The sequence below is a fragment of the Tupaia chinensis genome, unplaced genomic scaffold (genome assembly GCF_000334495.1).
Source record: "Tupaia chinensis unplaced genomic scaffold, TupChi_1.0 Scaffold000018_1, whole genome shotgun sequence".
NCBI classification, from domain to species: Eukaryota; Metazoa; Chordata; class Mammalia; order Scandentia; family Tupaiidae; genus Tupaia; species Tupaia belangeri.
Window position 1 is genome coordinate 2,228,667 of NW_006159448.1, and position 12,309 is coordinate 2,240,975.

The 12,309-nt window shown below is 37.0% G+C and overlaps 1 protein-coding gene and 1 long non-coding RNA gene across 4 annotated transcripts in view; one reads left to right on the forward strand and one right to left on the reverse strand.

The window, feature by feature from the left end:
* The first annotated feature begins 2,941 nt into the window (after positions 1–2,941).
* On the forward strand, positions 2,942–4,285 carry LOC106734465 (uncharacterized). Its single transcript, XR_001370081.2, has 2 exons — positions 2,942–3,641; positions 3,948–4,285. It is a non-coding gene; the product is annotated as an uncharacterized LOC106734465 (long non-coding RNA).
* A 380-nt stretch (positions 4,286–4,665) lies between these two features.
* LANCL1 (LanC like glutathione S-transferase 1) overlaps positions 4,666–12,309 on the reverse strand; it is a 44,305-nt gene continuing 36,661 nt past the window's right edge. For all 3 annotated transcript variants that reach the window (XM_006140091.3, XM_006140093.3, XM_006140092.3), the window contains exons 7-10: positions 11,167–11,349; positions 8,035–8,211; positions 7,508–7,580; positions 4,666–6,711 (exon numbers count right to left, since the gene is read on the reverse strand). In XM_006140091.3, coding sequence (XP_006140153.1) covers positions 6,635–6,711; positions 7,508–7,580; positions 8,035–8,211; positions 11,167–11,349 — 510 coding nt within the window. In that variant the 3' untranslated portion in view covers positions 4,666–6,634. The remainder of the gene's footprint in view (positions 6,712–7,507; positions 7,581–8,034; positions 8,212–11,166; positions 11,350–12,309) is intronic.

Below are 12,309 nucleotides of genomic sequence, written 5' to 3' on the forward strand. Positions count from 1 at the left end.
ATTTTAACGTAAAATATTTTCAAGATGTAATTAGTAGTTAGTTGTGATAACCACGCCTTGTGACACTACATTATGGTAGGGTGTAAAGTGAGTTTGGGCCCATTTATATTTATCAGTTTCTGGTGAGCATTTTATAAACTGACTGACTGGCAAAAGTGCCAAATGATCACAGCTGGTTTTTTGTTCTTTTTTTTTTTTTTCCTCTCCAGGTACCTTCACTCAGATAACATAGTTGTGATTCCAGAAGGTAAATGCACTTACTATTTTCATTCGAATATACTTTATAAACTTGGCTGATAGGTAGAACACTCTGTCTCTTTAAGTCTACTTTTGGTTCATGTATTAGGATTTTTTAAAATTATTTTATTCAATTTCATTTATTCATTCATTTATTTTAATTTGAACAGAGAGACATAGAGAGAAGAAAGTGAGAAAGCAAGCCATCAGTCCAGGACTCAAATTGTGGTAGGCCATGTGGGAATCCAGTGCCTTTAACCACCATGCCACCTGCTGGCCCCAACCTTTTTTATCTTAACAGAAGATTTCTGAATAAAATAGATATAACCTAAATCTTTAATAATGCAAACATTGGAAATTTTTGAGAAGTTGACCAATTGAGTAAAGGTAGTATTAGGTGAAAGCATTTTTTGCGTTCAAATTTCCCTACCTTGCCCATCACCGAGGTGGTCCAAATAAGAGTTCCGAGTGTACTGGGGACTGGTTAAGTGTCTTTTCCTCTGCAAGAACTAAACTCCAATATTTATATAGACAGAAACCATCGGCTGCATGAGATACCTTAATAGATATGGAATTTATGAAACAAGGGAGAGTAGTTGCAAGGGTTGAGAGAAATGTTAGAATACATTTCCATTTCATTGTAGTCACCTGTCTTCTTTACCAGACTGCTGGTTATCAGAGTAGGGATGTCTATCTAACGCACCCAGCCAGGTCACCTTGCATACAAATGTATGTGTATTTAGAGAATTTGGGGGATATATGGTTTTAAAGCATCTTGTTTTAATAAAATGGCATGGCATGGCTAATAAGATGTCTTACCTGCAGCACATAAGCTGACAGTGCCACCAGTGTGGATCATATTGGCAGGAGGGCATGTATTAATTTCTAAAAGTGGAATTCTGAGAAAACAACCAGTATTAACCATCAACTTTCACAGTGAGCCACATCAGTCATTTCTGGGTAACAAATGCATTTCTTATAACCTAACTCCGTTAGAGAAATCAGATAATGGTGACAATCTATAAACTGCCCCTGAGTCCTGTCTTTTCCTGCATGACCAAATGATTCACCAATATTATCTCTAACATTTATTTGTAGAATAACAGAACACTGGCTGCAGATTTAATGTTACCATGGCTGTAATTTGCATGGAATGAAATGAATAAAGAAATGTGAAATTCAACTGGTTGACTTTGAGCAACGGCCCTGCTAAGATCCACTTTTGATCTTCATTATTTCACCTTGTGGATTATTGTGTTTGCTTTGTCCCATTACTCAGAAAATTGTCAACCAAGTTCTCAAGGATGCACCAGTACAGGGTTCCTGAAAAACAGTGTTTGGACAGTCTACATAATGGGACCAATGAAGTCAAAATTCTCTAGTATATATATATAGTAGTTCTCTAGTGTGTGTGTATGTATGTGTGTGTGTGTATATATATATATATATATATATATATATATATATATATGTAAAAGCCAGTTTTCTTGCTTTATTAATTTACTCACAGTTTTAGAAGGAAGGGGCAAGTTTGGACAGGAATCAGCACAAGGAAGCGAACTTTCAAGGAATTGACTTGTAGGTTTTTCTTAGTTTACATGATGCTTATCAGAACAGAGAAAATATGAGACTTTCAATGACATTGAATCTACAGTGGGAACTATCTTGGGAAAAAGAAATGACATAAAAACTATGTCTTTTTTAATCAGTGAGTATGAGGAGGAAGGAGGCAAAGGTCTTTTCTAGTACAAAGTGAGGAGAAAATAAAGTGCTATGGGTAAATAACAGGAGACAAATTAACTTTTCTATGTTCTGTCTGTTGATGAGATTACAAGTATGGTACAATTTAGTGTGCTTATCTTCGTTTATTTAGTCCTCTGGTAGCAAGATGAACCAGGGAGTTTTACCACTGGTTTAACACTACAGAATAGTGTTATCTGGCCTTACCAGCTGACATAAGCAGTACTTTGGAGTCTCTGTGTGACCTCGGTAAGAACTGTCCTCTCCAGGCTTCATTGCCTCCATCTGAAGACTTGATACCAGCATACACACCTTTACTTCATTCAAAGCAGAGAAATGACAATAGCTCTGCATTCATCCTTATGAATCATTCCATCAACAGACTAGGGACATAAAGGAAATTTTAATCACATGTACCAGAGAACAATAGGTCACTTAGAGATAAAAACAGGCATTTTATAATTTAGCCAATCTCTGTTGTGCTAAGTGACACTGAAGAGCGTTGTCACTAAAGCAGTGGTACAAAGTCATCCCACGTGATTCAGCGGAACTCCTTTCCAACCTCTGTATATGTGTTTTATAATTACGCCTCATTTAATCCCCTCTTCTACTCCAAGTTTCTTTTAGAATTGGTCAGCAGGGAAATCAATTTCTAGAATTAGGTCTTTACTTATTAAGCACAGGGGAGATTTTCAAACACATGAGATAGTTAATATACTGCTCTCTTTGAAGCCTGGAAGATTCTTTCTAACTCTATAATGATCAGATTTACAAACATTTTCTTCTTATAAATCTCAAATTTCAAAAAATAGTGCAAGAATCTTGTTTGACTCCAAAATAAAGACATTGTGAGGAACAAATTCTAGGGAATAGTGTATAGAAAAAGAACCATCATTTGCCATTGATGGATAATATTACTCAAGTTTAAGACAAAATAAAAAACAAAACCACATGATAATAGTCTTAATAAAATTTTATTGAGAACCAGTAAGTCAAATCCTTTACAGAACATAGAAATACACATGATCCTAGCCCTTCCCTATAAATGACAACATAACTTTGGGGTGGGTTCCCTGACTATTCCAAATACTTTGTTGTATAGCTGAAGGAGAGAAACCATTCCTCTAGAGCTCAACAGTCCAGGAAAGAAAGAAATCAGATGCTTTCACCTGTTTAGGGAAAGCAGAAATGGAATCAGAATTCATACGAATAATAACGGACTAAAGAATTTTGGAGCCAGTGGAGTGTATAAGTAAATACTCACTCTTCATATTTTGTATTTGAAAATCAGTTAACCAAAGGCAGGAAATCTTAAGATCAGACACAAATTAACCTGAGAACATAGGAGCAGAGTGTGCCTCTCAATTCAGTTATTTAGGGAAGTGGTAAGAAGGAGAGAAAATAGCCTTATACTTACGTTTTTCTAAAACTTTACCTCCCATGAAGGCCTTTGATGCCAAATAATTGGAACTGACATCAAAGATGGAAAAAAAGAGCCAAGTGACTGGAAGGATTAGAGACTGATAACCAAGATAAGACTAAAGCCCAGTCAGACTATGGAAATGGTCACAATGATGCCAACAGATTTCACATGATGAAAAGTTAACTACTACACAAACAGAAACATGACAGGATAAATGAACACTGCTGAACAAGCTTTGAAGGTTTTACTGTCTAGTCTTTACATGGAGATAAGAGGTGTTATTGAGTTTCTGGGGAAGCAATTTTTAAGGTTTTTTTTTTTTTTTTAACAAAAAGAAAAATAACTGAGGGAAAAATGAACGGAAATAGAACTGAAACAATAGTGTCACTTCCTTTCAAAACCAAGAAAGCTAGTGTAAAGGTTTCTTTCAGTCACTACCATGGTCTTGGAGTATTTGGATTTTGCTCTGTAGCCTTTACCTGAATTTAAAATCCTACTGAAACTTTCTTAGCTCTTAAGCTTAAATGATAGCAAAAACATTTTGAAGGTTTTACTGTCTAGTCTTTACATGGAGATAAGAGGTGTTATTGAGTTTCTGGGGAAGCAATTTTTAAGGTTTTTTTTTTTTTTTAACAAAAAGAAAAATAACTGAGGGAAAAATGAACGGAAATAGAACTGAAACAATAGTGTCACTTCCTTTCAAAACCAAGAAAGCTAGTGTAAAGGTTTCTTTCAGTCACTACCATGGTCTTGGAGTATTTGGATTTTGCTCTGTAGCCTTTACCTGAATTTAAAATCCTACTGAAACTTTCTTAGCTCTTAAGCTTAAATGATAGCAAAAACATAAATTTCTGCCAGTTTATTAACAGCCTTAAATTTTTTTTTTTAAAAAGGAAACTAGGGAACCAGCAGTTAGCGCAATGGCTATGTCGCTGGACTCCCACGTAGTCGACTGCGGTTCACGTACTTCCTTTCAAAACCAAGAAAGCTAGTGTAAAGGTTTCTTTCAGTCACTACCATGGTCTTGGAGTATTTGGATTTTGCTCTGTAGCCTTTACCTGAATTTAAAATCCTACTGAAACTTTCTTAGCTCTTAAGCTTAAATGATAGCAAAAACATAAATTTCTGCCAGTTTATTAACAGCCTTAAATTTTTTTTTAAAAAAGGAAACTAGAACTGATGAATTTAATGGATGATAGAAGCTAAAATATAACCCAAATATTAATGAGTATCTTATTCAAAATGTTCTCCTCTGCCTTGAAGTCTTTTTAGGGTAAATTAATCAAGATTCTTGGAGAAGCTCTATGATCAATTCTCCTCCGTCTCAGAGAAAATGTGTTTTGTTCTTTTCCCCTTGGTTAGTAACGACAGTGGCTTGAACTGCAGGCACAGTGTAGTAAGACAGTCGGCTAAACCAAATGTGCTCCATTCTTTCAAGTTGGACACCCAGCCAAAGGCAAATCAGCTTTGTACCTATTACTATAAATGCCAATGCCATGGATCTGAAATTGCCACAAGAAAGGCACAGCTTGCACCAGGCTTACCAGAAGCACTACAGAAATCCAAGAGGCACAAAGTAGTCCTTAATTTACACAAACCACAGAAAGAATAAGCTAATCCTTGGAGTGGAGCAGTGGCTGTTTTTTAGATTCTATTGTCAGTAGCCTTTAAAGACTTAGACAATTTCTAATAATATTAGCTATTTTAGTGCTAAATAGAAATAATAGGGGATTTCTACCTGCCAGAACCAGCATACAATAGGTGGGGATTTGGTTCAAAGTTCCAATAAAAATACTATGTTTTTCTGACCAAGAAAGCTGTCAAATAGGCACATTTACAATGATAAGACCCTGTTTTCTTTTTTTAAAGCTAGAAAATGTTCCAAAATCAGGTAAAAAGAAGCAAAATAGACCCGGGAAAGTCAGCAATAAGAGGAGGAGGAGCTGATGAGTCAAAACATTTGTATAGAATTTGAAGCACCAGGGAGTCTCACCTACCAAGTAAAACCCAAATCTGGGGTCTCAGAAACTGGTCAACTGTTCACCTTAGGATATGCATAGACCTACTTGTTTTAAGCATAAACTCTGGATATTATCCCCTAACTAAACAGCCTTTCGATCAAAAGCTTAGTGTTCTTGTTCAAGTCATTGATGATATAGCATCCCTCTTGCCACCTGTTTTCCTAAACAGAAATGGAATGCTGTACTATCTAGTGAAAAGACAAACGTTCAGATAAATTGATAGGAAGGAAAACATCTTATGGCTTATTCCAAACAGCCGGCACTTAAGCATGGTTATCACCAAGTAAATGAAACCGCAAGTCAAAGTTTAGAAGGTCAGTTAAACGGGGTGCACTGGAATCCTGATCATAGAACATTCACACACACAAAGGTTCCTGACATTATATAAAAACCAAAGAATAAATAGAGTTCCAAATAAGTAATAAATCATTTAAATATATAGTTCCCAAACATCATACTATTTTAGAGAAAACAATAAACTTATTTTTAGCTTATTTTGAACTAACATTCACATAAAAATTTTCACAATGACCATTATGTTTTAGAAGTTTTTGATTAAAATGTTGGCTTATGGAGACTGGATGACTTAGTGACAAAAGAAGAGGCAAATTTGAGAGTATGATTACCTCTGATCCAAATAGGCACTACGAACGTGAAAAATGGTATTTAGTCCCAGGTCCAGATTGCTACTTTGGCAATTCAATTTTCCTTTCAGAAAAATTACTATATTTTTTTGTCCCCTTTTATAATCAACCATCTAGAAAAAAAAAGCGAGTCATAATACAGTCTGTCTCCTATTGGAGGAAAAATATTCAAGAGAAGAGGTGGAGGGCAAAACCCAACAATGGTCATATATTTATCTTTGTCTATTTCTTTTTAAATATTTAAAAAAGAGTAACAGATGGCTATATTCATGAACTTAAATAGGAATAACATTTCCTCCAAGTTCTAAAATAATGTATATGACTTCAAAATACTATACGTATCATCCAGTCTCTCTTTAGGAAGAATTTAAAGTTAAAAGTCTTCCTTGAATGTTTTAATAAAAGAAAACGATAAAATAAGACGAACTAAACACATATTGTGAAAAAAAGAAAAAACAACTAAATCAAGTACACAGTTTGATTTCCTTGAAAAGCCACAAAAGCACTTAGCCCAGGTTTGAATATACAGAAGGGATCATGCAGTGAGTTGCAGGGGGCATGCTTTCCTTTTATAGTTCAAATGCAGGGAATCTGGCTTTTGTGGGGACTAGCAGGTCAGCTAGGAAGTATATTGTTCCAGCCATTCCTGAAGGAAGAGAAAAAAATGCAGAAGTTATATATCAAGTGACTCTTTTTACAGGGTGGCTCCATTTCTTAGCATCAATGGCATTACAATACTAAAGGCAATGATTTGAATGAGGTGAGACTCTGTCTGCATTTATGTATATACAATCAGTGCCACATGAAAAGAGATCACCAGTGCGGGGCTCAGCCTTGTTATCCAGATGGAAGACAGAAGAATGGAGCTAGAAAAGTTTAAGCCACAGACCTACCATTTCACAAATGTGAGCTCCTTCAAGTCACTACAGACCTGCTACGTGCCTAGGCCTCAGTCTTCTCATTTGTGCCATGAAGATAGCAATTCAGTGTGTTCTGGTTGAAACAATTTGTGATAGTATTTGCAAATGCCCAGCACATTCCTGGCTCCATAAATGGTAGCCACCATTATGACCACTAGTATGTGGCAGACCATATGCTAATTGATTTTTAATATTGATCTGCCACATTATGAAAGGAACAGGTAGTTTAAGAAATGACTATAGAATTATTTTGTTGAGGGGCCGGCAGGTGGTGTGGTGGTTAAGGTGCCAGATTCCACATGGTCAACTGTGGTTCAGGTCGCAGACCGACCTGGAGGCTGGCTTTCTCATTCTGCCTTTCTGTCTCTCTCTAGTCAAAATGAGTAATAATAACAAATAAATAAAATTAAATAAATAATAAAAAATTATTTTGTTGGTAAAACTCAAACTAAAATATATTAACTACCAAGTACAGATGTAGATGCTCATGTTACAGGGCAAGCAGTAATGTGTGAAAATTACCTTCAAAGAGGGAGAATGGAGTGTCTGGTGTTCTACATCCATGTTCTCCATAATCTAAGCACCATTCAGCAAACTGCAAATGAGAGAACAAATTAAATTACTGTAGTAATTTCTTTCAAAGATCTCCCAAAAGTTGGTAGAGACTGTCTTAAAAGTTACTCTGAAAGGTCAAAAACTGTCTCTAAGTTAGAGAAAGGAATTAATGCAGAGAAATGATGGTCTAAAAGAGAATACACAGCATGAGAAGAACTAATGAGCTGTCTGAGTGTTGAATCTCCCAAGTCATCAAAGAAAGGGACGAAATCACCTTTCATCTCTTTTCCTCCCATACATACTGTTGGGTAGAATTATGTCCTTTTAAAATAATGCAAACTTAACTGAAAGACTTGTGGAAGTTGTTTTTAAGCACTGTGTTTGTTATTTATGACTTATGGTTTAAAAAATAAATTAATTAAAGCAGATGAATTATAGCTTTTTCTACTACCTTCTCGAAGAGTAGCTTTCTTTTGAACAGTTCTGATTCCTACCTTGCAGGCCCTATACAGGTACTTGACATCCTGCGTGAGGTTGTAGAGCGTCAGGAAGGCATAGGCATTTCCTGCAGCGCCGTGGCACAGCCCATATCCCTTCTTCAGCAACCCGTACTGCCAGATCACATCAGCACACTGATAGGCATCATAGAGATACCGTTCCTCTCGGCAGAGCTGCACCTTCCGTAAGAGCTGCAGAGTGAAAGGACCGGTGTCTCAGTACATGGGCCATAAAAAAATATTCTACCAACATTCCTTTCTAAAAGGTAAGGAGGAATGCCAGGGGAAGGGAAGAGAGGCAGGTGTTCTGCAAGAAAAGATAAGAGATCTAAAGATGTGTTATACTGGTAGTAACAACTAGCTAAGATTGACTAGATCTGTTTTTAATAACTGGGCATGACCTTATCTGTGCAATCTAAGTTTTATGTGTATGTGTGTTATTGATGGGTATTATCGATAAGTCAGAGCTATTTAATTTGTAACTTGCTGCTATCACTAGATCCTTTCCAAAGAAAATATGTTCTCTTCTTTGGTAACCAGAATGCCCTTCACTGTTAGAAAGTTTCTTTTTTTTTTTTTAGGAGAGTTTTTTTTTTTTTTTTTTTTTTTGCTATAGGGCGCGTATGCTCACCAGAGAGAGACAGAGAAACAGAAAGCGAAAAATCACCCCCCAGGGGGGATGGCCACGCTGCAATCCCTTCTCCTCCATTCTCTTCTTGGGATCTTGGGCACACACGCACACGCACCCGGCGTGAGTTTAAGCCACCAGGTCCGGAACTCAAACCATGGTCGACTACGTGGGAGTCCAGCGACATAGCCATTATGCTAACTGCTGGTCCCAACTGTTAGAAAATTTCTTTACATAATAGAGAAGAAACTGTTATTTATAAATATAATAATTGATTATACTACAAATTGAAACACTATAGCAGAAAAAAAGATTGACCTTTATAATCTTTTGCTGCCTCTAACATCTTGATCAAAGATTTGAGAAATACTGAGCAGGTATTTTTAATATCTCATTGCAACTGTTTGTAAACATAGAAACATGCATTTTTAAGTTTATTTCATTATACCAAACCTTCTGAAAGGTAGAATGTGATATACTAAATCTCGTTTAGTTATAAAATGCCAGCGCCTACTTACGTTGTCGAGATTTCTAACTTGATGACTTGGTACCAATGGTCATAGACATGCTGGTTTACTTCTATTGCTTTTTTCTCTATTAAAAATATTTTCTTCTTGGGGCCAGTATGTGATATAGTGGTTGAGGCACTGGACTCTAATGGTGAACCGTGGTTAGAGTCCCACACCTGGTGGCTTGAAAATCATACTTGCCGTGTGTGTGTGCATGTGTGTTTGTGTGTATGTGTGTGTGCACGCGAGCGCATATGTGTGTGTTTTTGTGCATGTGTGTGCATGCATGCATGCACCCAAAATCCAAGGAGGAGAATGGAGAAGGAATTGTGGTATGTCATGCTTCCTGAGGGTGATTTCTCACTTTCTATCCTCCCTGGGGGGAACTTTCTTACTTTACGTCTCTCCGTCTCTCTCCGGTGAGCACATGTACTCTATGTCAAAACAAAAACAAAAACAAGAACTTTTCTCTTCATTGACTACAACTCTTCTAAAGCATGCTTTTAGGAATGACACTTGGCATTTTTTTAAATTGTGGTAAAATATATTCAATACAAAGGTTAATGTGTCAACCACTTTTAATCATACAATTCAGTAACATTAATTACATGCATGATGTCACATAATCATCTTCACTATCTTACTGTAAAGCTTTTTCATCATTCCCAAAAGAAATTTTGTACCAGTTAAGCAATAAATCCCCATTTCCTCTGCTCCCCGCTCAGGACCTGGTAACCTGTACTCTACTCTGTCTCTGCGAATTTGCTTGATTTAGATACCTCATATTAACTATCACATCATAAAAGTTTCTGTTTGGCTTACTTCACTTAGTATGTTTTCAAGGTTCAGCCACTCTGAATCCAAATCGCATTCATTTTTTTTATGTTGGCTTACTAAAATTTGATTATATGTATATATCACATTTAAAAAATTCATCTGTTGATAGATACCTGGATTATTTCTACCTTTTGGCTATTGCAAATAATGCTGCTATGGACACTGGTGTACAAATATGTCTAAATACTGGATATTAGTTCTTATGGGCATATACCTAGGAATGTCTATGTATATATTGGATCATATGTAAATCACACATTGGGACCAGCAGTTATCGTAATGGCTATGTTGCTGGACTCCCACGTAGTCAACCGCGGTTCGAGTCCCGGACCTGGTGGCTTAAACTCACACCGGGTGCATGTGCGTGCGTGCCCGAGATCCGAATAGGAGAATGGAGGAGATAGGACTGTGGCGTGGCCATCCCCCCTGGGGGGTGATTTCTCGCTTTCTGTCTCTCTGTCTCTCTCTGTCTGTCTGGCGAGTGCACATGCCCTATAGTAAAAACTCCTCAAAAAAAAAAAAATCACACATTCAATCTATTGAGGAAATACCAAACTGTTTCCCATGCTAACTGTACAATTTTATACTTCCACCAGCAATGCTTGAGGGTTCTACTTTCAGCTGATCTCAGATACTTATGTTGACTCTGTTGCTATTTTTAAAATTTGGCTATTCTAACCTGTCAGTGAAGTAGTCTCCCAGGCTATGAGATAAATGCCTGCTATGGTATAAATGGATATTGTGAGACTGATTTATAAACTTTTTTTTTTTTGAGAGATATTTTGCTATAGGGTTTATGTGCTCACTGGAGAAACAGACATAGAAAGCAATAAATCACCCCCGGGGGAGATGGCCATGCTCTTTCATTCTCCTCTCAGGACCTTGAGCATGCATGTACACGTGCCTGGTGTGAGTTTTAAGTTGGTGGAACCGGGACTGAAATCATGGTTGACTACATGGGAGTCTAGTCACGTAACCATTATGCCACCTGCTGGTTAGTCCCATGAGCCGTTTATAATCTATTAGCAAAATGATCTTAGGTCCAAGAAGTAATTTCTGTATTGCTTCTTTAAGAATGGTGAAGACTAATTTTAAATTACAACAGTTTTTGTAATATTTTCTAATTTATTCCTAAAATGAGAAAATGCACAGTACCTTATAGGCCTGGATGAGCATGTAGATTACCCCAGGGGCACCGTGGCACCAATGGATGAGTAGATCTCGATTATCGTCCACACACGGAGGGTAATTGCCAGAAGGGAATTTCAGCTGGCAGACATAGTCTACGCTGGGCTTCACCAAACTATGTAACTTTGCTTGGTTCACTTGAAGACTAGGCTGAAAATAAGGAAGGGGATGATTAGTTCTGCTGAAGCAAACAGACCGTCCTGGGCCTTAGCATGCATTTTAACTCAGAAAAAGGTATGACAAAAGGAACTGGAAGGGCACTAAGAAGTTTTGAATTTATCCAATGTTTTTCTCAATGTTTTATTTTAATCTTCTGTTATTTTATTTTATGTTCTTAAATAATGTAACAAACTGAAACTGAGCTATTAGATTTTTTAGATCTTTGTATATGGTTACGTTTCAGTATTTGTTGTTATGTACATGCATATAAGTTATTTTCCTAAGTTAATGCTTGAGGATATGAGTGTAAGAGAAGTCTTCTAAGGTTTCAATACCCAAAGCATGCTTTCAAGGCCACAAAGAAATGCATTAAAGAAATGGAGCAGATAACATTATTACATCGACAGAAGTGGTAGGTGATGTCTCCTACAGAAGAGGACACTAACAAGTTAGGCTAGGAGTATATATCAAACTACAACATGACTCTAGAATAAAGTCTTTCTGCAGAGGATTTGGAATTAATCTGTATGCAGAATTATTCTGTCACAACAATGTAGAGATTTATGAAACATGTTAACATAGGACGTATGAGCTGTCATTTTTTTATACAAGTTTTTAGTTTCTCTTTATGGTCCTGTTCTTTTTTCTTTGAGAGTCTTTTGCTGTAGGGCATGTGCTCTTGCCAGAGAGAAAGAGAGAGACAGAAGGTGAGAAATCACCCCCTGGGGAGATGGCAATGCCACAATCCCTCCTCCATTCTCCTCTAGGGACTTTGGGCATGCACGCACACACGTCTGGTCTAAGTTATGCCACTGGGTCTGGGACTCGAACCATAGTTAGCCATGTGGGAGTCCAGCGCCTTAATCACTATGCTACCTGCTGGTCCATGTGGTCCTGTTCTTAATTTAGTGCAATGCTCACTCTTTAAACAACACATTCAAAGTGTCATTT